At 39.4% G+C, this 24,010-nt stretch overlaps 1 protein-coding gene across 1 annotated transcript in view; it reads right to left on the bottom strand.

The window, feature by feature from the left end:
- LOC149228954 (uncharacterized) overlaps positions 1-21,671 on the bottom strand; it is a 40,495-nt gene extending 18,824 nt beyond the window's left edge. Inside the window, exon 1 of the mRNA XM_089378430.1 lies at positions 21,234-21,671. Within this exon, the coding sequence (XP_089234556.1) occupies positions 21,234-21,623 (390 nt within the window). The 5' untranslated portion in view covers positions 21,624-21,671. The remainder of the gene's footprint in view (positions 1-21,233) is intronic.
- Positions 21,672-24,010: the final 2,339 nt, after the last annotated feature.

Raw genomic sequence — 24,010 nt, 5'->3', positions numbered from 1 at the left:
AATGCCCAGGTCAGAAACGTGAACCAGATTGTCAAGCAGACGATGAAAACGCGTACCTGAGCTTACGCAGTCAATGGTGAATGAGCAAAGACGATTTGAAACTTGTTTCGAAATGCTCTGGCGTGTATGAGGATTGGAGCTAATTCTTCTCTCGTTGTTTTGTAGGTATCTCGTCTGCAGCAAGGGGCCACGGTCTTCTCTATAAAAAATACGAACCTGAATCGAACCCACACACTATTCCAATGAAATATCACGGTGTTTGCAGGCCTGCGTGAATGTGGAAGGACGCAGCTCAAAACACGGATTTTGCTGGCGTATTTTCTGTGATGGTGGACAGAAAGGAACTTGAATCGGTTTGACGTTGTCCTGGCATCACACTCAATCATGCCCATGCATAGAAGGATGAAGATCAATGCCTCTGTGGATGAATCTAATGCGCTAGTAGCCTCATCGCAAATTAAAAACCGTGATCCTTTGAGAAATGCTCTTGCGACTCGTTGTTTTTCTCCTCCACTTTAGACCACGCTCATTAACAACAGTCATATATCCTTTAGGCATTTGCAGCACTGCTTCATGTTGATGTGCTTGCCTAGCAGTCCTTATTACATCCGCCTCTGAAGCTGTAGGTAGGCCATACAATATGTTGTGGAAAATTGTGTCATTAAACAAGACAGTATCTTGTGAAACCACAGCCACTGCTTGCCGCAGAAAATCCTGGCCCGATGGTGAGGATGACGGACGTATTGCAGTTATTGAAAATTTCTGGCCAATATACAGTGGATTGTTTTGGCGGACAGGGATGTGATCATAAAACTTTCTGCTCATAAACCCCTGAAGAGAAAACCTGTACCTGCAAAAAACAAAAGAAAACAAACCCTAATAAAAAATTTATGAAAAGTAGAAATTTAAAATTTGAAACCCTAGATCAGCTAATAAATTTACAGATTTGGCCCCTTTAACAGCCAGATTTAACAATAAGAACAGGAAAATTTTTAAAGATAAGAAATTTCAGATTGTCACTGTGAGAAACTTCAGAAATTTTCTCATGCAAACTAAAACATAAAACCGAATGATAGACCCAGGATCAAATCCAGCTGGGCTCAACAAAAAACGCTTGTGGGAGTTGGCTGGTTCAGCCGAGAACTTCCCCTAACGCCCACCAAATCTTCTTCACTAAAAGGTTTTCCTGCACATCTCAAGCAGCCATCAGCAAAGAGAGAGAGAATGCTGCTAGATCTCAGGAAATAATGGAGATACCTGCCATTATTTCAAAGACCCTAACAGCACCCAAACCCTAGCAGGTGAACAAGATACCTGTGCTCACAATACTCTTAAAAAAAAGCTATTATCGATGACTGAAAGTAAAATATGCAGAAACTAAAACAATCTCACAGCATTTAAGAGAGTAACACCAGCAAGATATGGACCCCAAAGTCTTCTTTATTAACCAGAAACAGATTTACAAGAGAGCTTCTTCAGTCTTAGACTCACAGATCGAATGAATTGAAATGACCCCCTAAGACCCTATATAAAGGAAATGATCCTAACGGCTAGTTCGAGTGATCCATGTAGAAATGATCTCGACCGCTGATGAGGATCAAGACATCTCTTGATCTCATCCGTCGATTTATTCACTTAAAATATTATTATTTTATTAGTTAGGGTTTTTGCTTGATTTTTTAATTTTTTATTATTTTTCATTATTTTATTATTTTTATTCATTTTTTAATATTTTAATTCATTTTAAAATGGATCACTGAACTAAACCTTCGGAAACATCACCTAGCACCTAGGACCTAGGACTCATGAGGGGATTTACAACATTTCTCGACCCTCAGGACACATTACATCATGACTTTTACAAAATTACATCTTAAGGGACAAACCCATTTAATACAGACCCTCACAAAACACCCAGCTCTGCGACACAACGATAATCTAGCAGATCAACACACTAGGATTCTCCTAAAGTTCTAATGACAAAATCAATCCCGGCTTTGGGGTCAGGTTTGAAGGAAAACTCTGCCGATCCGTGGATCGGTGAGACAAAAAACCTTCCGGGACGTAGATTATCATCAGAAAGTTAGGTCCACCTAGGCAAATTACATACATGACTTCATGTCTGCTAAGATTATTTACAGTTAATACATGCAGACTGGGTTTACAATCAGAAAGATCAAACTGCTGATGATGGCATGGCACGGACATGCTGATCAGGTGCTGCTTCTTCTTGTCAAGAAAAGACGGGGTGCACTGCATGGGAAGTTGACCAGTAGGGGTCAACAGGAATTTGAATAAGTCTAAGGATATGTATGATAAGTTGGTCGGCTTGTATGAAGTCAACAATTTGAACAAAATCATCACCTTGAAAATCAACTGAAAGACACAAAAATGAATAAAGGAGAGACTATGCAATCCTATATCATGAGGATCTCTCATCTTGAAGATCAATTGCAAAGAGTTGGAGAAACTGTACCTGACAAGGAATTGGTTATTGTGACTCTTAGAGATCTCCCTTCTATTTGGGAAACCTTCATTACTACCATTAGCAACAACAACAATTTTCCGTCATTTGATGAACTTGTTGGAAAGCTCACTCAAGAAGAATCCAAGATGATTTCATGAGGGAGAATTCAAAATCATATGGAGAAGAACCCGTCACATTTGCTACTCAAGATAAAAAAAAAAAGGGGAAACGGAAGATCATCTAGTTCGAAAAGGTCCTCTCCCGATTCAAGGGACTCTTATAGAAGACTAAGGGATGTCGAATGTTTCAATTGTCACAAGCATGGTCACTATGCCCGAGACTATCCAAAAAAGAAAGATTCTCCAAGATCTAATCGAAGCTAGTACAACAACAGGTATGATGATATAAGAAGAAGCAATGATCGAAGAAGAAGTGATGATAAAAGAAGGTGAGATGATAGAAGAGAGAGAGATGATCGAAGAAGAAGAGATACTCCAAATGATCGTGAAGAAAGTCCTCGTCCTCAAAAGAAGTCAAGAAACTCCAGGTATGAAAGTAATGTAGCTACTATCCAATCTGAATACATTCTTATTTCAGCCCTCTCTAGTTCTTCTCCTCCAGATTCATACAATAGCTGGCTGGTTGATAGTGGGGCTTCTAGACACCTCACCGGGTATAAGGAAGTTCTCTCAAATCTGGTTGAGAGGGAGACTAGTTTGAAGATTATTCTCGGGGACAACTCTACATATTCAGTGATGGGCTTTGGTACTGTCAGATTTGATTTGGACTATGGAAATCTATTATTCTTCATGAAGTAATGTATGTTTCGGAATTAAAGAAGAACCTGATATCTATTTCTGCCTTGGAAAATAATGGAATGAGAATAGCCTTCATTAATGGAAAGGTTCTCTCCTGGCTGAAGGGATCTCGTATGAAAGATTCCTTTACTTTGGGATTTAGAATGGGAGGACTGTATAGAATCATTGGAATACCTCTTTTAGCAAAGATCCATGACACCAATCATCAGAGTAAGATATGGCACCGAAATAAAAGGAAGTCTTGGCGACCATTCCCCTCTATCAGGATCAAGTCTGCTGATAATTCCGAACAGGATATTGGAGCAATGAGAGAACAGGTTTGGAAGGATACTATGGCCAAAGAATCAATTATGAAGAAAAATGTTTGGGACATTAGCTTTGAAAGGTACAAGTAGGAAGTATGTATCGATCAATCTCAAAGGTTTGATGTGCAGGGCAAGAAGTTTCTTATTAGCAGTTTAAAGCAAGCACCCCTAGCCTACCCCCGTATTGACAACTACTTGTTGAAGCTTAATATCTCAAGAAGCAAATTGGTCCAAGGTATGAATTTGACTTTGACTTTATATATTGATGATCTATTCCTGACATGTAGCAGGCCTCAGGTGATTAAGCATAGTATGGATTGTGGTCCGAGATATACTTAGAGAGATATGAGTCTATATGGATACACCAGATTTCGTCATACTTAGATTGATGAGCAGATTGCATCATGGATTGATGTGACCCTTTCAAACAAGGGTTTGGGCTGATAGAGGACACTGAGTTGGCTCTTCCCCCCTGTCTGAGCTCCCAGGGTGAGGAATTGAGATGTAAAGCTCCTGGGGTTGAGGGATCTCTGGACATTAGGATGTCACCCCTATCTGTCACCCATAGGGTCGGAGATGTTGTTCCCCTATCTTGGTCTATGCAAAGTATACCCCAGTTGGCATCTGTCTTTCCCACCCATCTGGCTAATGGGTGCTAGCTACTTGAGTTAGGCACGATCCTTACTATTTATGGTAAGTGGCATCCCACTCAAGCTAGAGATGCAAGTGGTCTACCACTTGACTCTTCTGGGTCATGTTGGGTCTACTGACAGAGTTTCCCCTGTTGTAGCATTGACTCCCTGTTGGAAGAGTTTCTTGAGTCGTAGCATTGGCTCCCCACTAGCAGAGTTTCCCGAGTTGTAGCATTGGCTCCCCGTTGGCAAAATTTCTCGGGTGGGAGCATTGGCTCCCTACTAGTAGAGTTTCCCAGGTTGTAGCATTGGCTCCCCCTAGTTATCTCCCTAGTTGAGAGGGAGCCTGAGCCCTGAGGAGAAAAGGCCATGAGGACGTTTGAGATCGAAGAATAGCTAAAGCACTACAGACAGGTTGTTTATGATTGGTGAAGTTGCAAACAAAAACTTGGTTACATTAAAAAGTGTTGAGGCTAAGTTTGGTGTTGTTGGAAAATTGAAAAAGGAAGCTTCCAACGAGATGAATTAAGATGATGATTTAAGCAGCATCGAAATAACCAAAAACCCCAAAGGTTTGTGCTAAACATATATGTATATATATTGAAAGTTTATTATTGATTCAGGTTGTGATTATGCAGGATCTCTTTGTAAGAGGTTAAAAGTTTGAAGCATGCTTGGATTGGTGGATATATCTGGTTTAGTTGATAAGGAGAGATGAAGCATCTTGGGGCGACAAGATGCTTGGGGGGACATCTAGTCGGCCTGTGATGATATCTAGATCCCAAAGTAGGGTGGGTGGCGTTGGTCTTAGAGCTTTGACCTTGGATACGCACCTAGATCCGTGGGTTGGTGTTAAAGTGGAAGTTTAATAGTACCTAGAGTGGTTGAAGCTTGGTCAACCAGATTAGATACCTCGGTTAAGTATCTAATCTGTAGCATTGTATGTGTTGTGACTCTTCGTAGAGTATACTATTTTGAGATCTTCCATGTACCTCTATATATATGTAATTATGAATACCTCCCTAGTCAAGAGGGAGTGTTGAAGAATGTATCTAGTGTCGGTCTTCATAATTGTATTTGAGTCATGAAAAAAAAAATATATTTATAAAAGAATTGTTTTTATTGACTTATTAAAGCATGGGTTTCATGCTTGGGTCAATGGTCAATAGGTCAAAAGCACCCATTGTGTGCTCTAGGGTTTGTGTCTTATGTCAAAAATCAATGTCATGATGTATAAGACCCTTCTTGGGTTCATTGTATTAAAGAAAGAAATTTATTTTAGTCATGTTAACCCCTCCACCATCAAGTCAACCTCAATCACAAGAAGTCGACATCAAACACAAGAAGTCGGCCACAAGCAGTTGTCTAGTTGGCCTCATGAAGGGACACATCCACCTTATGAAGACTATATATAAAGAAGCATTCAACCTTGAAGACGCCATTATTACCCACAATTTTGTGGGTAATATCCCTAAGAAAAAAATTTCTCTGAGTCCGTCCTCAGTTGTTAGCCACCAACCCCTTGCAGCCACCAGCTAGTTCATTGTGCCATTTCTCCGCCACCTGAGCCAGCCATGTGGTCCCTCTCCCATCTTCCATGATCGTATATTTGAAGGTGGGCCTCCCGAATCTAAAGGTATGCCTTGTCATTTAGAAATTGAGTATTGTAGTTTGCTTATCATGGACACTTCTGGGCATGGATTAATGGCGGGATTCTGCAGAAAGAATGGGCTAGGTTTGTGCTTTTGTCCCCTAGCCCCCTTTTAGGAATTAACATTGGATTCCAGTCCCGTGGGATCTCTTTTACTGAATATTTGGTTCCATAGATGGTATTTCACGCGAAACCCCGATTTTGGTCGCGTGTCCCCCTTCCTTATCCGCTTATATTACCCGCCTTTCCATTCATTATTACCCTATTCATCATTTCTCCCCCCTGGGTCCACATTCTTCCACTGGGTCTGCATAGGGTTAGCTTGCCCCACCCCCTTGCCCACAACTTGGGTCATGGCCTATAATGAAGCCCGGAGGTTAATGTAGCTGAAAAGAAAGATAAAAGCATATATGACCACATTCAACAAGAAAATGTACAACAAAATGCAAAAGATGGTCGGGACAAATACATTTAGCACATGGGAAAAAGCCAATACATGAGCTCTACCCCATCATCATGGCCATCACCCTGGTTCCTACAGGTTCTATGAGCCTTCTTCATCATATAGGAGCCCATGATTGTCCCAACCCCTAATGGGCGATGAACTGCCCCACCTTAAAAGGGGAAATTCACTACTATATCTTATACATCATGCTCTAACCCCTTGAGCCCCAAGCAATTAATCAAAGAAAATCATAAAAGGGCAAAAGGCATAAAAAGAAGGGTGGAAAAATCAAGGTCGAGACACCTCATGTACCACGATTGCTCCCTCCTATACATTATAGACCCAAGTATGGGCTTCCCTCTTATTAGCTACCCTTGTACCCCTGCATGTGATCCGGGGCTGCCCCTTCTCATCGCCTACTTCATTCACCTATCTGTCACATGCCACCACCTTTTGAAGGATGTACCTTCCCCTTTAGAAGTAGAAACCACCTAATAGGGTACTTGGTTAACCCCATTTGGAGTTTAGGAGACATTGGCACATCCCAAAGCCTATTATGGAAGGGTAGGCCATTATGAAGTCCCCACTTGTGTTCCATGATTTGATAAGCTCATTTACTCAATTTCTCTAATAACTTGTTGTACTAGAAGGTTGGGGGACGCATTGGATCTTATGCAAGATTGCAGATGGTTTCCATCTTGGGTTTGATCTCCTTATACGGGGTCATAATCCTCTAGAGGGCTACATTGGCACATGTAGGGTGAGCATTGAAAGCCATGTGCCTCCACAGCAGCAGATTGCACTCCATGGATCCCCACAGCCATTCAAAGATCACTCGTGGTTCACTTATTGGACGAGGAGGATGCACCTAATCCATCATGCCCAGTTGGCCCCAGATCTACACCATACACTTGGTAAATGATCTAGGACTTGCACGATGATGTGGCATCACCTACACCACCATCCTAGCCCTTGCAGGCGATATACACACATCTTCGATTTGTTTGGAGACCCATGAGGACACTTGTGTGCCCCCACATGTCATTTGGAGCACCACAGGTTATTACAAGGGGCTAACCCCTTGTCCACTGCTTTTGAGGGTCGTATTCTTCATTGTGACACCCATAGACCTCATTACGCCTCTTAGAGGGCCCTACGACATGCATAGATTATTATTTGACCTCTTGAGAGGCTTACTTTTTCATTGTTGAGCTAGTTTGGTGGGCTTGTCACCAAAAGTTGAATTATTAGAACATTATTTTATTTTTTGGGCTTATGTAGGCCAAGGAGGCTAATTCAAACTCCTAAGTTGCATATAAATACAAGTGAGATGAGCTCATTTGCTCATCATCACTTTGGTTTGGATATCTTATCTCTCTTGAGAATTTCGCACTTTTTCCAAGGATGAATTGGATATTTATGGATGAGTTTTGATGTATGGATATTGGTCTATGGATCTCGATGATGAGCTGGAAGATGAGTCCTCATTGGGGCTGCAGGACAGGCAGGATGATTTTGAGAGCACATGTGTTGAGGAAAATGAAGTTATGGAAAGTAAGGTCGAGACTGACCTTACCTTTCTAAAGGATATCAGTCCTGGTGACTCTCCTTTTGAGAACCTTGAGGAAGGTTATCCCGTGAGCTCCTTGGAAAATGACATTGGAGATTATTTCTGCATTGAAAAGGAGAAATGGGAGATTGTTGGGCCCCAATTTGATTGTGCTTCCATTTATGATACTGACGAGGAAGCTGAGATTAAGATTTGTTTTTCCTTTATCCCAGACATTACTTGCGATGACATATCCATCAATACCTTTGGGAAGGAGATTTATTATTTTCCCTTGCATGAAAGACAATTGGAAGTGATTGATTCTCCTTTTAACAAAAGCCCAATCTTTGATGCTTATAATGAGGAAAGTAATGAGGCTCCCACCTACCCACCTTGTGACTATGTATTCAAATCACTTGAGCCTTTAGATTGTGGGGAAGCAAATCCTGTTGAATATGATACTTCGCCCTCCCCTTTGCCTTTCCCTCTTGTTCATCACCTTGAGTCTTTCTCAAGTAATTCCCTCATCTCTTTTGATATGACCTCGAGTGACCATGCCCCTTTTACCCCTTCTGAATATGTTGTCAAGAAAGAACTCTTCATTGAATATACTTTATCCCCTTTGACCCATCCTCAAGATTATGATCACTCTGCGACCTCCCTTCTCCGACGTGACCATCACATGGAGAGACCTATTTGTTGCACTCCTTCTTTCTCTCACCCTTCGTTCCCTTCTCATCACAACCGTGTGACATCCTCAAAGCATGATATTACAAACAATGGTTGTGATGAGGAGTTTTTGAGAGTGATCATTCATTCCACCATTGTGTACCTAGAAGGAAACCCTGGGACCTCTAGATTGACCAATTTTCTTTCTCCTAGGACTTCCCTTTGCCTTAGATGGAGATCATATTTTCCCACTTCATCTGCCATGTGACTATGCCCACATTCGATTTGGGGGTTGCTACATGAGTAATCATACTGGCGGGCATATGTATATTGATGTGATGATATGTTGGTTGCATTGCTTTATGATTACACTTAGTATTAGCCTTACTATATGCATGTTAGGGTAGGATTCATTGCAAGTTTATTTTCACATTAGAACTGAGATCATATGATATTTCTCATGGTAGATTAGATGCATCTGAATTAAAATATGCATATTTTATTTTATGTTGGTTTTACGGCCTAAGATATAGCATGTGCAATCATGAGACGTCGCGAAAGCATGTTGCCCCGTGTTTTCCCATCTATTATATGTGCAGGTGATAGGTCTACGATAACCAAGAGATTGCTAGAGTTCTTGTGACCTCCCGTTCGAGTAGCTTCCCCACTTCTTCGAGAGATCACATCCCAATTGGAGCCAGACGTTACCCACCATTTTGTGGGTAATATCCCTAGGAGAATTTTTTCTCCGAGACGGTCCTCGACAGACAACCAGCAGCCCCTTGCAACCACCAGCTAGTTCATTGTGCCATTTCTCCACTCCCTGAGCCAGCCATGTGGCCCCTCACCCATCTGCCATGATCGTATGTTTGAAGGTGGGCCTCCCGAATCTAAAGGTATGCCTTGTCATTTGGAAATTGAGTATTGTAGTTTACTTATCATGGACACTTCTGGGCATGGATTAATGGGGGGATTCGGCGAAAGAATGGGCTAGGTCTATGCTTTTGTCCCCTAGCCCCCTTTTAAGAATTAACCTTGGATTCTAGTCCTATGGGATCTCTTTTACTGACAATTTAGTTCCAACGATGGTATTTCACGGGAAACCCTGATTTTGGTTGCGTAATCCCGCTCCGTTATCTGCTTATATTACCCCCCTTTCCATTCATTATTACCTCATTCATCATTTCTCCTGCCTGGGTCCACATTTCTCCATTGGGTCTGCATAGGGTTAGCTTTCCCCTTCCCCTTGCCCACAACTTCGGTCATGGCTTGGAATGAAGCCTGGAGGTTGATGCAGCTGAAAAGAAAGATAAAAGCATATATGGCCACATTCAACAGGAAAATGTACCACATAATGCAAAAGATGGTCGAGACAAATACATTTAGCATGTGGGCAAAAGCCAAAACATGAGCTCTACCCCATCATCATGGCCATCACCCTAGTTCCTACAAGTTCTATGAGCCTTCTTCATCATATAGGAGCCCATGATTGTCCCAACCCTTGGTGGGTGTTGAACTGTCCCACCTTAAAAGGGGGATTCACTGCTATATCTTATACATCATGCTCTAACCTCTTGAGCCCCGAGCAGTTAATCAAAGAAAATCATAAAAAGGCAAAAGGCATAAAAAGGAGGGTGGAAAAATCAAGGTCGGGACACCTCATGTACCACGATTGCTCCCTCCTATACATTATAGACCCAAGTATGGGCTTCCCTCTTATTAGCTATCCTTGTACCCTAGCATGTGACCCAGGGCTGCCCCTTCTCATCCCCTACTTCATTCACCTATCTGTCACATGCCACCACCTTTTGAAGGATGTACCTTGAACATATTATCCCCTTTAGAAGTAGAAACCACCTAATAGGGTTCTTGGTTAACTGCATTTGGAGTTTAAGAAACATTGCCACATCCCGCAACCCATTATGGAAGGGCACGCCATTATGAAGTCCCCACCTGTGGTCCATGATTTGGTAAGCTCATTTACTCGATTTCTCTAATGACTTGTTGTACTGGAAGACTAGGGGATGCATTGGATCTTATGCAGGATTGCAGATGGTTTCCATCTTGGGTTTGGTCTCCCTATATGGGGTCCTAATCCTCCAGAGGGCTACATTAGCACATGTAAGGTGAGCGTTGAGAGCCATGGGCCTCCATAGCAGCAAATTGCACTCCATGGATCCCCACGGTCATTCAGAGATCACTCATGGTTCACTGCATGGACGAAGAGGATGCACCTGATCCATCATGCCCAGTTGGCCCTAGATCTACACCATACACTTGGCAGATGATCCAGGACTTGCACGATGATGTGGCATCACCTACACCATCATCCTAGCCCTTGCAGGCGATCTATAGGCATCTTCGATTTGTTTGGAGACCCATGAGGACACTTATGTGCCCTCACATGTCATTTAGAGCACCACAAGTTATTACAAGGGGCCAACCCCTTGTCCACTGCTTTTGAGGGTCCTATTCTTCATTGTGGCACCCATGGACCTCATTAGGCCTCTTAGAGGGCCCTACGACATGCATATATTATTATTTGACCTCTTGAGAGGCTTGCTTTTTCATTTTTGAGCTAGTTTGGTGGGCTTGTCACCAAAAGTTGAATTATTAGAACATATTTTATTTTTGGGGCTTATGTAAGCCAAGGAGGCTAATTCGAACTCCTAAGTTGTATATAAATATAAGTGAGATGAGCTCATTTTCTCATCATCACTTTGGTTTGGATCTCTTATCTCTCTTGAGATTTTCGCACTTTTTCTAAGGATGAATTGGAGATTTATGGATGAGTTTTGATGTATGGATATTGGTCTATCTTCTCTTGGAGCTTCTTTATTGTCAATTGTGAATGGCTGGATATACTCTATTACATGTAAGTACATGCTTTTGATGTTATTCTTGTTTACTTTTGTCATATATGTTGGACTGGGATTTTCGTTGTTCTAGGGCATAATTGTTGCATGCATTTACTGCTTAATATTGTAGAATTTGTCTCTATTATAGCATTTCCTTCAATGTATGGCCATGTAATAGGAGCGAAATCTCCTAGGGGTAAAATTTGACCTTGACAAGCCATTTCTCTTGCACATCGAAGTATAAAAGTTGCAAGGTTGCTTCTTCTTGACCTAGAAGGCAAATGAAGTGATCTTGAGGCCTCCTTGACTGGGAACCAAGAAATCCTACTCTTACTCAACATAGACTCCATTCTCCCAAATATTAAGGCACTGATCTACCAAGGGTGGTCACTAAAATCTACATTTTCTCACATCCTTCCGAGACTAGCCATATTGAGGTGACGAGGGTATCAATTTCCCAGCAAGCTAGCCATCAAAAAATTTCTATCTCCTAGGGTCTCCTACACTAGCCTTTCCTCTACCCCTCCTCCAATTTTGAAGCCATTCTGACTGTGGAGCTGAAGAAAAGTCAAGCCCTAGCTTCGGGATCAAAACTTGCCCTGGCATCCCCAAGGCTAGTACCTCATAGGGTCAAGACAACCTCTTCTAGTGAAATTATTTTCTTGATCCTCTCCCCACTTTGTCTAGGGTAAGAATATCATTGGTTGCTTCATACCTTCCTCATATCCTAGACCAGGTCCACTTGGCCCCGTGTGGTCCCGCTCCTTCAAAAGCAGTGTTGCGGGGGAGCGCCCCCCCCCTCGATCCCGCTCCCAATCCGCGCACCGGGCGGGAGTGACTCGGGAGCAGGTCGGAAGCGCGCTCCCTAAAAAAAAATTCGCTCCCTGCCTTTTTTGCAATTTTTTTTTGTAGTAATGTTTGAAATGCAATTTTTTTTTAAAGAAACAAATAATTTTTGAGTGGGGCAGTTTAATGATCAAGTCTAGGCCCTAGTATTGATATGCTATTCTCCTTAATATTCATTTTCATCCTTTTACTTAAATTTTTAACATTACCATGAAATGACTCAGGATGTTTGAGAGTGGTTCCGGCCTCATTGGATTTCATATAGAGAAAGTAGAAATTTAGATTTCATTCAAAATCCAAGACTTCTCAGTTTTTCAGAATTTCAGGATTGGGGGATTGCAATGTTTCCATTGAATTTTGTCATGTATTAGGGTATGGAACTCGTATTTAATCAAGAGCACCAATCCCTCTATGTACCTTGATGTTAGTGACATTGGTTGTCGAACTCCTCTATCATGAACCTCCTAAAAATGTATGCATCACTCAAACAAAATCTTGACTTGACATGCTATGCTTGTTCTATCTTATGTTAATGCTTAGAGGGTGATATTAATGACAAAGATCCCTATACAGAGACAGAGGTAATGACAAAGATACCTCTGGATATTAATGCTTAGAGGGTGATATTAATGACGAAGATCCTAATTTTCCAACAAGACTAAAAAATTAGACATTTCTCGTGGTGGCAACAGGCCCAAGCATAAGAAATAGATAATAGATTTACTTCTCTTTTCTAGTTTCTAGTAGCTTTTATAACTATTGACTCTTTCATAATTATTATGATATTTTTTTAAACAATATATGACAATTTAAGTTTGAAGTTGGCAATTATAACTCATTAGTAATGAATTATGAATATGATGCTTCATGAAAGTTGAAAGTTGTTTTATTTCATTTCATTTTATAACATTTCATTTCATGTTAGATATTATTTGTTGTAATGGTTACACTTAGCTTACAAGTACAACATTGGTGATCAATGATAATAAATGTTATATATTGAATTTTGAAAGCCTGAAACTTTAAGATTGATGAATCATGAGACTCAATATGTTGTATGTTACTATGTTACTAACTTGTGGACGTGGTTGATGAAGATTATAACTTCTAGATGATGATTGTTGTTGTATGGTTCAATCTATGTTTTTTTTTTTTTTTTTTATATGTTTTTTATATCTAATTCATTATCTACATGTTTTTGTTGACATATATGTATCAAAATATAAAAAATATATATATTATATAAAAAACGCTCCGGGATTCGCTCCCAAACCGGGAGCTTCTGAAAATGTCGCTCCCGCTCCCGTTTTCACTCCCGCTCCCCGCTTTCGCTCCCGCTCCCAAGTAACACTGTTCAAAAGAGTATTCTTCAAGAACCATCCAAGATACCAATTCTAACAAGCATTTTAGTGATTGGGGAACTCCTTCACAAGCCTATTCCCATAAACCTAGCCCTCAAAAACCTCTCTTCCTTTCTTTAGAAATACATAGTACCTTGCTTAGAAAGCAAGCAAGCTCTATGCTTCAAACTTTTTGGGAAAGGGTTTGGGTCACTCATGTCCATTGACTTATCATTCATTAGTGACTCCATACATATCGAATCTCCTCCCATCGGTGAAAGTCCGTAAATAGAAGGGAGCCTTAGCTAAGGTGACAGTGGGCCAAGTCTCCATATGTTGCCCTTGGCCTAGCATTTTCCCTTTAGGGATCCCCCTTAGGTCCCCTGCTAGTTTGAGCGGTAACAGGCACCATTCAATCTACAATTCTATTGAAAAAAGAAGTTTGTATAAGCAATAAAGAAGAAATACCTATGAAGAGGAATAAAGGTAGTGCAGGGCCGAAGTTTCTATGATTGCAGGAGACAAAAATAAGAGATGACATAAAGGGTCGAAACCCTTGTTCTTGAAGAGCTGTTTTGGAAGAAGACTACTCCAACTAAAAGGCTTGACTTGATGGATGGAGAGAGGTTTAGGTCAAGGGTCTAGGATGGTCTCAATTTGATTTTGATTCTACTAAGGAAGAGTTTGACTAGGTTTTCCCTTCCTTAGGGGTTTTGCCCTGCCTGAGTGCCTACATCTTGTGTTCTCTCGTTGTCTTTGAAGTTTTGGCAATTGTCTTGATGATAAACATAATAATAACGAAGAAGAAATAAGAACTAATCACAAGAAATTGTCAAGTGAAAGAGAAATCAATTTAATAAGAAGCCCTAACTATGTTGCCCTATATTTCTCAACAGATTCCATCACTAAGAACTTATCCAACCATAATGAATTGTTTGCTTTTTAACTTTCTTCTTCTTTGAACGTTTATCTAAAAGATTATTTGTGTTCCCACAATGAAGACAAGGATGGAGATCAAAACACTCTGTCTCCATAAGGCCAGCTCGATGACAATGCTAGCACTCAAGACTTTCCCAAATGTGTTTATCCTTAACTATATCATTAACCATTAACTCTTGCATCAAAAAAATCTGAATCTTTAGCAAGAGTCCCGGCACTCACAAACTGAATTGGTTTAGAGTAATCGACAATATAAAAGTTGATGTCTTTTTCATATTCTAAACCATGTCGATTCCTACTTAATTACAATTTTCCCGAAGTCTAACAGTAAGTTTGGAGAGATCATTTTGTGCTTGTTGATGTTCATGAACGTTTTTTTTTGTGACGTCACGAAGAAATCAAGTTCGCATTCACTTATATTTTCTTTTGATATCACTCTATGCTTTGACATATTCTGCTAGTGACTCATCTCAACAATACTTCTCTTCATCAATTCATTGTTAATGAATGATTCCATCTCATAACCAGTTAAAGAATCATCAATCATATATTTGTTGCATTTATATCACCCATTTGCATTAGGTCATTTGTGTCAAAAACAGCATTAACCATTTACATTAGGTCATTTATGTCACAATTTGCATCAACCGTGTCCTCAATTCACATTGTTAACATTTCCTGCTCCTTTTCAATTACTTTTAGTGAGGTGATTTGAATAGTTTATCCTTCAAATCAATTTTCTTGTGAAGATCAATAACCCAATTATACAAATCATGTAAGGAGTCTTATAGTTCTTTAATTTCATTATTGTCATTTTGCAAATGCTTTCATTCTTTACTCATTTTAAATTTGTGATTGTCACACTCACTTGTTAGTGTCATTCTTACTTGTACCTGTCACCAAAAAACTGTAAGGTGTCGAGTACTACCAATCATGCACCCCAAGGTGTACTTTTAATATGATTAGACTTTGATAAAAAAGACCTCCTTATTCAATTTGAGGTGGGTCTTTTTGACTAGTCACAACTGATATTTTACTTTGAAAGCCTCTGCAACTCCCACCTTTATTACAAATGAATGACTCAACCTTCACTAAAGAGAAACTTTGAACTACAATTTTCACATAATACAGATGTGTCACCGAATCGTTTTTAAATTCACAAAAGCGTTAAATTTGCGAGAACTTAAATATTTTTAACTATTATATGCACCATTGTTGTTTATCCACATAATGAGGGCATGCAAATTTCAATTGTATGCTTGTTTTGTTTGCCAAAGTAAAGTTGAGTGTCAAATACTACACACAAAACATAATAAGCATCCAAGAAAATCATGCACCATACACAAGCACAAATGTCCTAAACACCTTTATTCCAATGATAGGACAGATCTAGGACATATCTACCACCAGAAAATGATACTTTTCATTAAAATATGTAACACGCAAAGCTCTCAACTAGGCTTCTTTTCCCCTTTTCAATAAGGCTATGCAACCTTTGTCTTTGAATCTAATTGCATATTTAAGACACGTACATTTTTTACCGAAAAACTTACAATTTTGTTTTTCAAAACATTTTACATTGTTTGGCAACCAAGCCTTCAACTATTTTGCAAGATTCCCTTCTTTTACAGGAATTCTTTGTACTCATTTTACAAAAAAAAACACACACAACAAATGATTTTGTCAAAAACCTTCCTGAATTGTTTTTAGTCAAATGACTAAAATTAACAAAGATAACCCATTAGACATCTCAATGACACTATCTTAAAGACACCTTCACATCGCCTCGTATCTATATACAATCTACAAATCATGAAATTATTTTACTATAGCTTTGGCAGACCATCAAAATTTCATTGATATGATCTCACTAATCAAGACTTCAGTTGAAAAAATGAAAAATACCCATTTGAATAATCACTTGAACATCCTATCCATAATTGTTATCTCAAAAAGAGATAGTTCTACAGTAAGGAAAACACAATTTGCATTTGTAACGTTCATTTTTCTATTTTGGGTGAATTGTTTCAGCGAGATTTTCTCCATTAGAGTTGATTTTTTAGTCAATCTTTAAAGGGCTTTGATAGATTTCTAAAAGACCTTTCCAATGCTACATAGTATGCTTAATTTGGTTGTGTATAATGACTATAATCTACATTTAATGACTATATATCCAATGATTGCATATAATCCAGTTTTTACGAGATGAATATCTAGAAATCGAAAATGAATCTTGAAAATTATAAAAATACTTTTCTGTACTCTTTTGAATCTATTTTCCAATGCAACTAAAATCACTGAAAACAAATAAAAATGAAAGAGAAATCTTAATTTTACCAACAAACACTCCAAAAATAGTGAATTTCCCCTTTAATAACGTGTTCTCCTTGGATTGTGTGTATTTCAACGTTGGTTCTCTCTTCTTCACTATTGCCCTTATTCAATAGGCCCATAACAGTCAATATCCATCATTCTCATTGCGACGTCATCACTATAGCCACTGTAGCTCATTACATAGAACAGCACTAGCATGCTCTTTACCGTAAGTTACATTTCTCATGGATCACTACCACGAGGAGCTACATACCTCACCTTCCATGAATTGCCACCATGGAGTTATCGGGCCTTTGAAACTCAAGAGGCTTTGATACCATGTTAAACTATTCAATGAGACATGACACAAGAACTGATGGAAAAAAGCTTTAGCCATCCCAACAATATATTCATTCAATGATATCAATATATAGTACATGGATGTAATCACATTGAGTGCCAAGACATTGACAACTCATAAAAAGATAAGGATGACTCCTCATCAAGAATAGGGATGACACATCATCAAGGATAAGGATGACAAGTTACAACTCATAAAGTATTGTTCTCTGACTTCATGATTATTTAAGGCTTCATATGCTAATAATCATTAGTTGATCTAAATCTGCAAATCTAAACATTTAAGCAAAGTCTTTGGGTAGAAATCACATAAGAGAAATTTTTGGCCAACTTTTCGAAACAAGAAGTGTGGTTCATCATCGGCCAAAAATTTCTCTTATGTGATTTCTACCGAAAGACTTTGCTTAATTGATTATGGATCACATAACCCTGAATACAAAAAAAATCTAATCATGTTAAGAATTGGCTTGGTGAAATGCAAAACATGCTTAACTTGTGACCAAAAATGAGGATTCAAGAATGGTAGCTTGCACCATAGAAGCACTATCTCCGTCTGATGTATTATGCATCCTCAACTACTCCTATGAATCATTCACCACATTATTAGCCTACAAGGCATTGATCCAATCACACTATTTATGCTTCACAGTATCATGCATCAAAAAATTCAACGTGTGAACCAAACAACAAGACCTAAAAAGGTGAGGATGTACCTACTCAATAATTTTTTCCAACTCACTTACAATCGGTTACATTATCAGTAATTACTTGAATCACATTGGATGACCCATGATTTTTAATAGGAGGTCTCCAAATTTATAAGATGCAACAAATGATGAGGAGTCATGGGTTGCAAGGAACATTGCACCACTAACGACGCACCAAGAACATTTATTAAATGTTGCCTTTTAACATTGGTCCAAACGTCGAATACAACAAAAACCTTGCTATCCATCCACTCCCTAGAGTTCTCTAGACTTTAGCTTTTTCCTTATCTAGCAATATAGTTCCATCTTTCTCATATCCACAACTATTGTATTCTTTAAGGCCATTACAGATGGCTTTAACCATAGCATGTGCATAGAGGGAGAGAAGAACATTAAATGGTATACCAAATAAATAGGGTAAAGTTATGACTTTTGCATCCACATCATCCCTACCATCAACATCGAGGAGATTTGATATGGTTCTACTTGTACTTCCCTCCTCCACATGTGAGCCCTTGGCCCCACTAGTGACTAGCATCAAGGGAACTAAATGTGGCAAATTTAGAATGGTCAAACACTCCCTATGTGGCATCAAATTGAAATATTTATCTTTTAGGACACATTTTGTGTGCTTCCCCTTCCTTGATATATTCTCTTCATTTGATATTAGGGGGCAAACTTTAATTACGCCAACAGTGGCCTTGTCAGCCAGCGATGTCCCACAAAGATACATCCCCAGGCAAGCATATGAACCAGTGCAAGGTTTGCCCTCATGACAATCACTTTTGTACATAAATTTTGTAGTTTCGCCCTCTTTCCTTTACCAAGTTTTGTCACATACTTCCATAAGGCTGTTGAATCAAGTTTGTTTGTAACTTCATCCTCACTTTGACCTTCATTTCCTTCATCCCCTTCCAAACCTTCACCATTTTTAAAGAATGGGTCCGGTCATTCTGAACATCATCCTATTCTTTCTTATCATGCCTATTCCCTACTAACACCATAAGCATAAAAAATGGAAGCATACACCAAATGAAGAACATTTTCTTCAAGTCTTGGATGACAAACCTGCAATAGGATGAGGGAGAAGAAGAAATGGTAAAGAATAGAAGAGAACATATCCATAAAAAAAAAAAAAAAAACCAACACAAAGAAATAAAAATAAAATCCAAATAATGGGGTTTCAGCTCACCTCTTCAACTCTCTAACTGTTAAGAATAGTGGAATGTGAATATAGCAGCCTTCGATCTCTTCCAAGCTCTCACCAATATGCTTTGCTCAGAAACCAGCAAGCTCCTCTGTCAGAACCCTAGAGCCTTGTATACATGGAATGATGAAATGGAATAACAAACATGACGAAGAAGGGGTTTAACACTTCCTCAGCTTTTGCCCTGACCTCAAGTGCCAATTGGGCCTTCCCGTAGGCCCCATAATGTCTTTAAAAAACAAAAAAGCAAAAAAGGGAAAATCTTTTGGATTCTCTGAGAGCATTCGGAAGCATTGAGGGAATGTGACCAGGAGCATTTGACAGCAAGGCCGAGAGTGAGGTAGGAGCATGGGGGAGTATGTTCCCGATCGAAGTTCGGACAATGAACATAGATGATTTTTAAAGCATTGGGAGCGGTCTTCCAGGAACACTCAAAAGACAGAATCATTTTGGGAGCATGCACCCTGGACCACTGCTAAAACAAACCCCAAGGGAACGTGCTTTTGGAACAGATTGCTGCCCTTTGGGTATGGTTCTGTAACATGCATTATCCAAAATGAAGCAACCTTGGATGAAGCATGTTTTTCTGGACACACTATCTTAGGCAGGACATGCTTAAATCCAAGGCGAGAGATTTGACCAGAATTTCATAGGAGAAGTTTAGTAGCATTATACATCTCCAACGACTGATGAGCCATGGGTATTCATAGACGTTTGATGCTTTATGCATACATTAGCAACACAAATTTGTGCTAAATTTCGTCATCTTCTCCAACGATTGTTGAGCACGGGTGTTAAGCAAGATCTTTATAGAAATGCCTTTCTAATATTAATTTTGGGATTCAAATCTTCTGGAGGGATTTAAGACCAAAGGAAAGTTTCTTCCTAGAAAAGGTGTGCTTTTACGCTAAGATATTTGGGACCTACAGAGATGAGATTGGTTACATTGGGGGAATCTATCTAGGTAGTAAACTGATAAGTCTTATCGTAGACATTGCCAAAGGGTGTGCTTTTACGCTAAGATATTTGGGACCAGCAGAGAGGCGATTGCTTCCATTGGGGGAATCTATCAAGGTAGTAAACTAATAACTCTTATCGTAGACATTGTCTCAGTTTTGACCCATGAGATAGATTTAAGGTAGCTTCAAATGGTAAAGATGCCAGCTGGAAAGAAAGCATGCAGCCTAATAGCAAATCCAATTACAACATCATATGCATGCACTTCATTGGTAGATCAGGCGACATTCAATTGCTGACCAAGTAAATCACCGATGGAAATTAAATGACGAAGAAGATCGGTGACTAAAAATAGTCAATGTATATGCAGATGTATGAGTGACTTTATACTCGGAGTAACTGGATGGTTCGTCCTTATTCAAGCTTTTCCTAATGAAGACAAGTTATCAGGACAATTTTTTGTGTGCAGTATGGGAGACAGCAACACATCAAGCATATATTTTGGGACTATGGATTTGCTGAGTCCTTGTTGGCATCTCCCTCCATTTTTGCCCTGCCCAGTGGAGGGCAGTTCTTCTTGGTGAATCAGCTTTATTTGCTGCAGCCTTTCAGCGTTTTTTCTCTGTTTTTAGATGGAAGAGTCTTTTTTCTTCTGTTTAATTGTTGTAAATGTACTTTTGAAGGTAGCAAGGAGGTCTTTTAGAGGTTCTTGGGGTGGCCACGAGAGGTTAACAGGGTCGGTTAAAGCAGGGTATTGTTTTACCCCCGCCAGAATTCAAAACTCATATAAGTGGCAGGTTTGCCCCGCAAGCATGGCCGAAAGTAGGTAGAAGGATCGTAAGCCTCAGCATTTCAAATAGATGCCAAAGATCGTGTCCTTTTAAACTATGGTAGGGTCTCGGAATCTATGGGGCACCTAGTGAGCATGTGGGAACCAATCTCCGACCTGCACATCATCTATTTTTGCAATTCGGTAATATAATTTGTTTTCTCATAACTACAAGAAGAAAAAGAACACGGGAATAGGTCTGGTTCCCACATGAACAAAAAACCAGACTAGTCAATTGCCGCAAGAGGACCTCCAATTTTAATATAGTCGAACCCAATTCATGATTTCATATTCTTCCACTGAACTTCGTGAATGGGTTGACTGTAAGCTGAGAGACATACCTTTCGGCCGACAAATGGCTGCGGGAAAACGAGATCATCATATACGCAATTCTCTGCTATGAGCTCCCCAACAAGCTCCGGTTCATGGCTATTGATCCTAGAATAGAACTCCCTCACAACCTCCGATGCAGAACGCGGTGACAGAACAATCTCCGTTCTTGTAGAAGTGGCGAGGACAGCGGAGTTTCGATTAGGCTGGCCGTTTTGAGCCATGGCTTTGTATTTGAGAAGGCCCCACGCAGTGTTATTCATCGTCAATGTAGAGAATTGCGCAGGTCCACGGGGAATTGGGTCGATACAGAGGCCATTCTTAAGAGGTGTGGAATGCAGGGATAAGAAGTCGTGCAATACAGCAGCCTTGCATATCACTGGAAATGTGCAGAGCGCCATTGAGGAGAGTGAAAGAATGCAGTTTGTAATTGTAATTGTTGTTGTGATATATAGAAAGACAGCAATTATTTTAATGTGTATAACGTTAAAGATAGTTTATGGTAGTTTATGGGACAGATTGCTTCTTCATGTGATTGATGTATTTGGTCCTTTTTCTGTGACGCTTCACAATAAATGTTCCCAACTTCTCGTTAAATAGATTATCCCAAGCGCTAGTTGCCAGCGTATCTGCATAATTTTATCTGTTGTCTTTGAAGGCTTCATATTCTAAAATGAAAAATGAAATGTTTTTCTGTTTCTACCTTTCCGGAAGAACAAAAAATGCATACCCTTTCCTCTCACACATCCTTTGGCCTTTTCCAGCGCCCTGTGTCACAACGGAGTTGATGAAAATTAGTCCTTAAATGAGCAATAATAATTTTGGCTCTCCAAAAGATATTGGCCTCTATGTATGCTTTTGGTTGATGATTATGAGTGGGATTAAACACTTCAATATAGTAATTTTTCTTTCTTCCTAGCTCCTTATCCCAAGTACGTTTGTAGAACTTTTCCATAACAAAAGCATTTATCTCTTTGTTGTTTATGAAACACGTGTTCAAGCAAATACCACATTTACTAAACCATTTGTTATTTTGTTGCATCCAAGTTTTTTTGCTCTTGCACAATCTATCATTAAAAACAACCTTAGGTCATCTACCATCTTCGATTTGCTCAATTTTTTTTTAAATACCTTTTGACTCGCACCATAGCAATTGCTTCAATAGGGGCAGTCCCTGTTTCACTTAACAAGATATCATAAGGAATTGCACTTTTAATCTTAAATTTGTTTGTAATCAAACGCTTCTGAATTTTCTCAATTTGTCTCCACTGCATGTCGGAGGTACTGCTAGCCCACAGTTCACAACCATAGAGAATCACCGGAATCACTAGAAGCCCAAAAAGAGTTTGAATGGTCTTCCAGTGCCGTAACTCTGCGTCTCTACACCTATTTTGAAAAGCATAAAACGCTTTCCAACCTCCCAAAGTTTTTTTCTTTCTACAACCATTCTAGCTTAGATTTTTGTTCAAGTCAATTTCGAGGTATTTGTAATCCGCAACTTCTTCTAGAATGTTGCCTTCAAAGTAGAACTTACGCTGGTTATGTTTTCTTTTTTTAGAGAAGACCACTACTTTCGTTTTGTTGATATTGACTTTTCATCCCCACACTTCTACAAAAATGCTCAAGGGATAGTAAGTGCTCTTGCAAACCAAGGGCCGATTTAGCAATCAGAATAAGGTCATCTGCATACAAAAGAAACCTTATAACAAACTTGCACAAATAGATACCATCACCCCCTTGCGAATTTAACCACTCCTCAAGCTTGTCGATATATAAACCAAAAAGGGTAGGAGACAGTGGACAACCTTACTTGACCCCGATATCACTTCTAAAACTTTCAGAAATGCCTGCTAAAGTTTTAATTTTGACTTTCCCCTCTTCATACAACTTATGCACCGCTGCTCTCAAATGTTTAGGAACCCCAAGTTCCTCCATTTTTTGCCAAAGTTTATCCCTAGGAACTGAGTCAAATGCTTTTCTGAAATCAACAAAGCAACAAAAGACTTCTTCCTTTTTCTCTCAAAATGTGCTTTAAAGTTATGCAATGATCAACTGTGAAATATTTGGGTCTAAACCCTACTTGCCTTTTAGCAGAGTTATAAACAGGTTTATCTCTTTCTTCTACTCACTAATTTTATTATAGATAGAGTTTTGGCTAAAACGTATCCCTGATCACTTGAGACTAACGAGAGTATAACTTGCTCACTGAGAGCGAGATCACGTGGGAGATGGAATGAATGAGCGAGGTCACGTGGGAGATTGAATGAATGGGTTGTAATGACGTGCACGAGACGCAGAGTAAAGGGACCACAAAACAAAACAATTTAAACCATATTCAGACGGTGGAGGTCCCATTTCTTTGGCCGCTTGCTGTATCGGCATCAGCCATTAAGAGATTGGAAAACTCTCGCTCGCTCGTGTCCGTGCCGTGATGCATATACGTGTATTATTTCTCGTCCACCCTAACAAATTAAAACATGAGCTGAGTTTCGTTGATTTGTTAGTTGGTATAACACATTCATTATCTCTTTTTAATTTTGTGAAGTAAAATGTTCACCTTTCGTCAAAAAGTTTTGTGGAGTAAAATGTTTTCCTTCTGCAAGGTAAGTACACCTTGATTTGTTATGAATAAAAATGTTTTTTTTGGTTATGAATAAGTTTTGTGAAGTAAAATGTTTTTCTTCTACAAGGGTCACTATACCAAATTATAAAAAAGTTTTGTGAAGTCAAATGTTTTTTTTCTACGAAGGATTCAAGGTATATATATTTTATTTGTCTAGTTTTGAAC

This window comes from Pinus tabuliformis, chromosome J (genome assembly GCF_031772625.1).
Source record: "Pinus tabuliformis cultivar Carrire ecotype Pingquan chromosome J, CPIR1, whole genome shotgun sequence".
NCBI classification, from domain to species: Eukaryota; Viridiplantae; Streptophyta; class Pinopsida; order Pinales; family Pinaceae; genus Pinus; species Pinus tabuliformis.
This window is presented reverse-complemented; position numbering and strand designations above follow the sequence as displayed.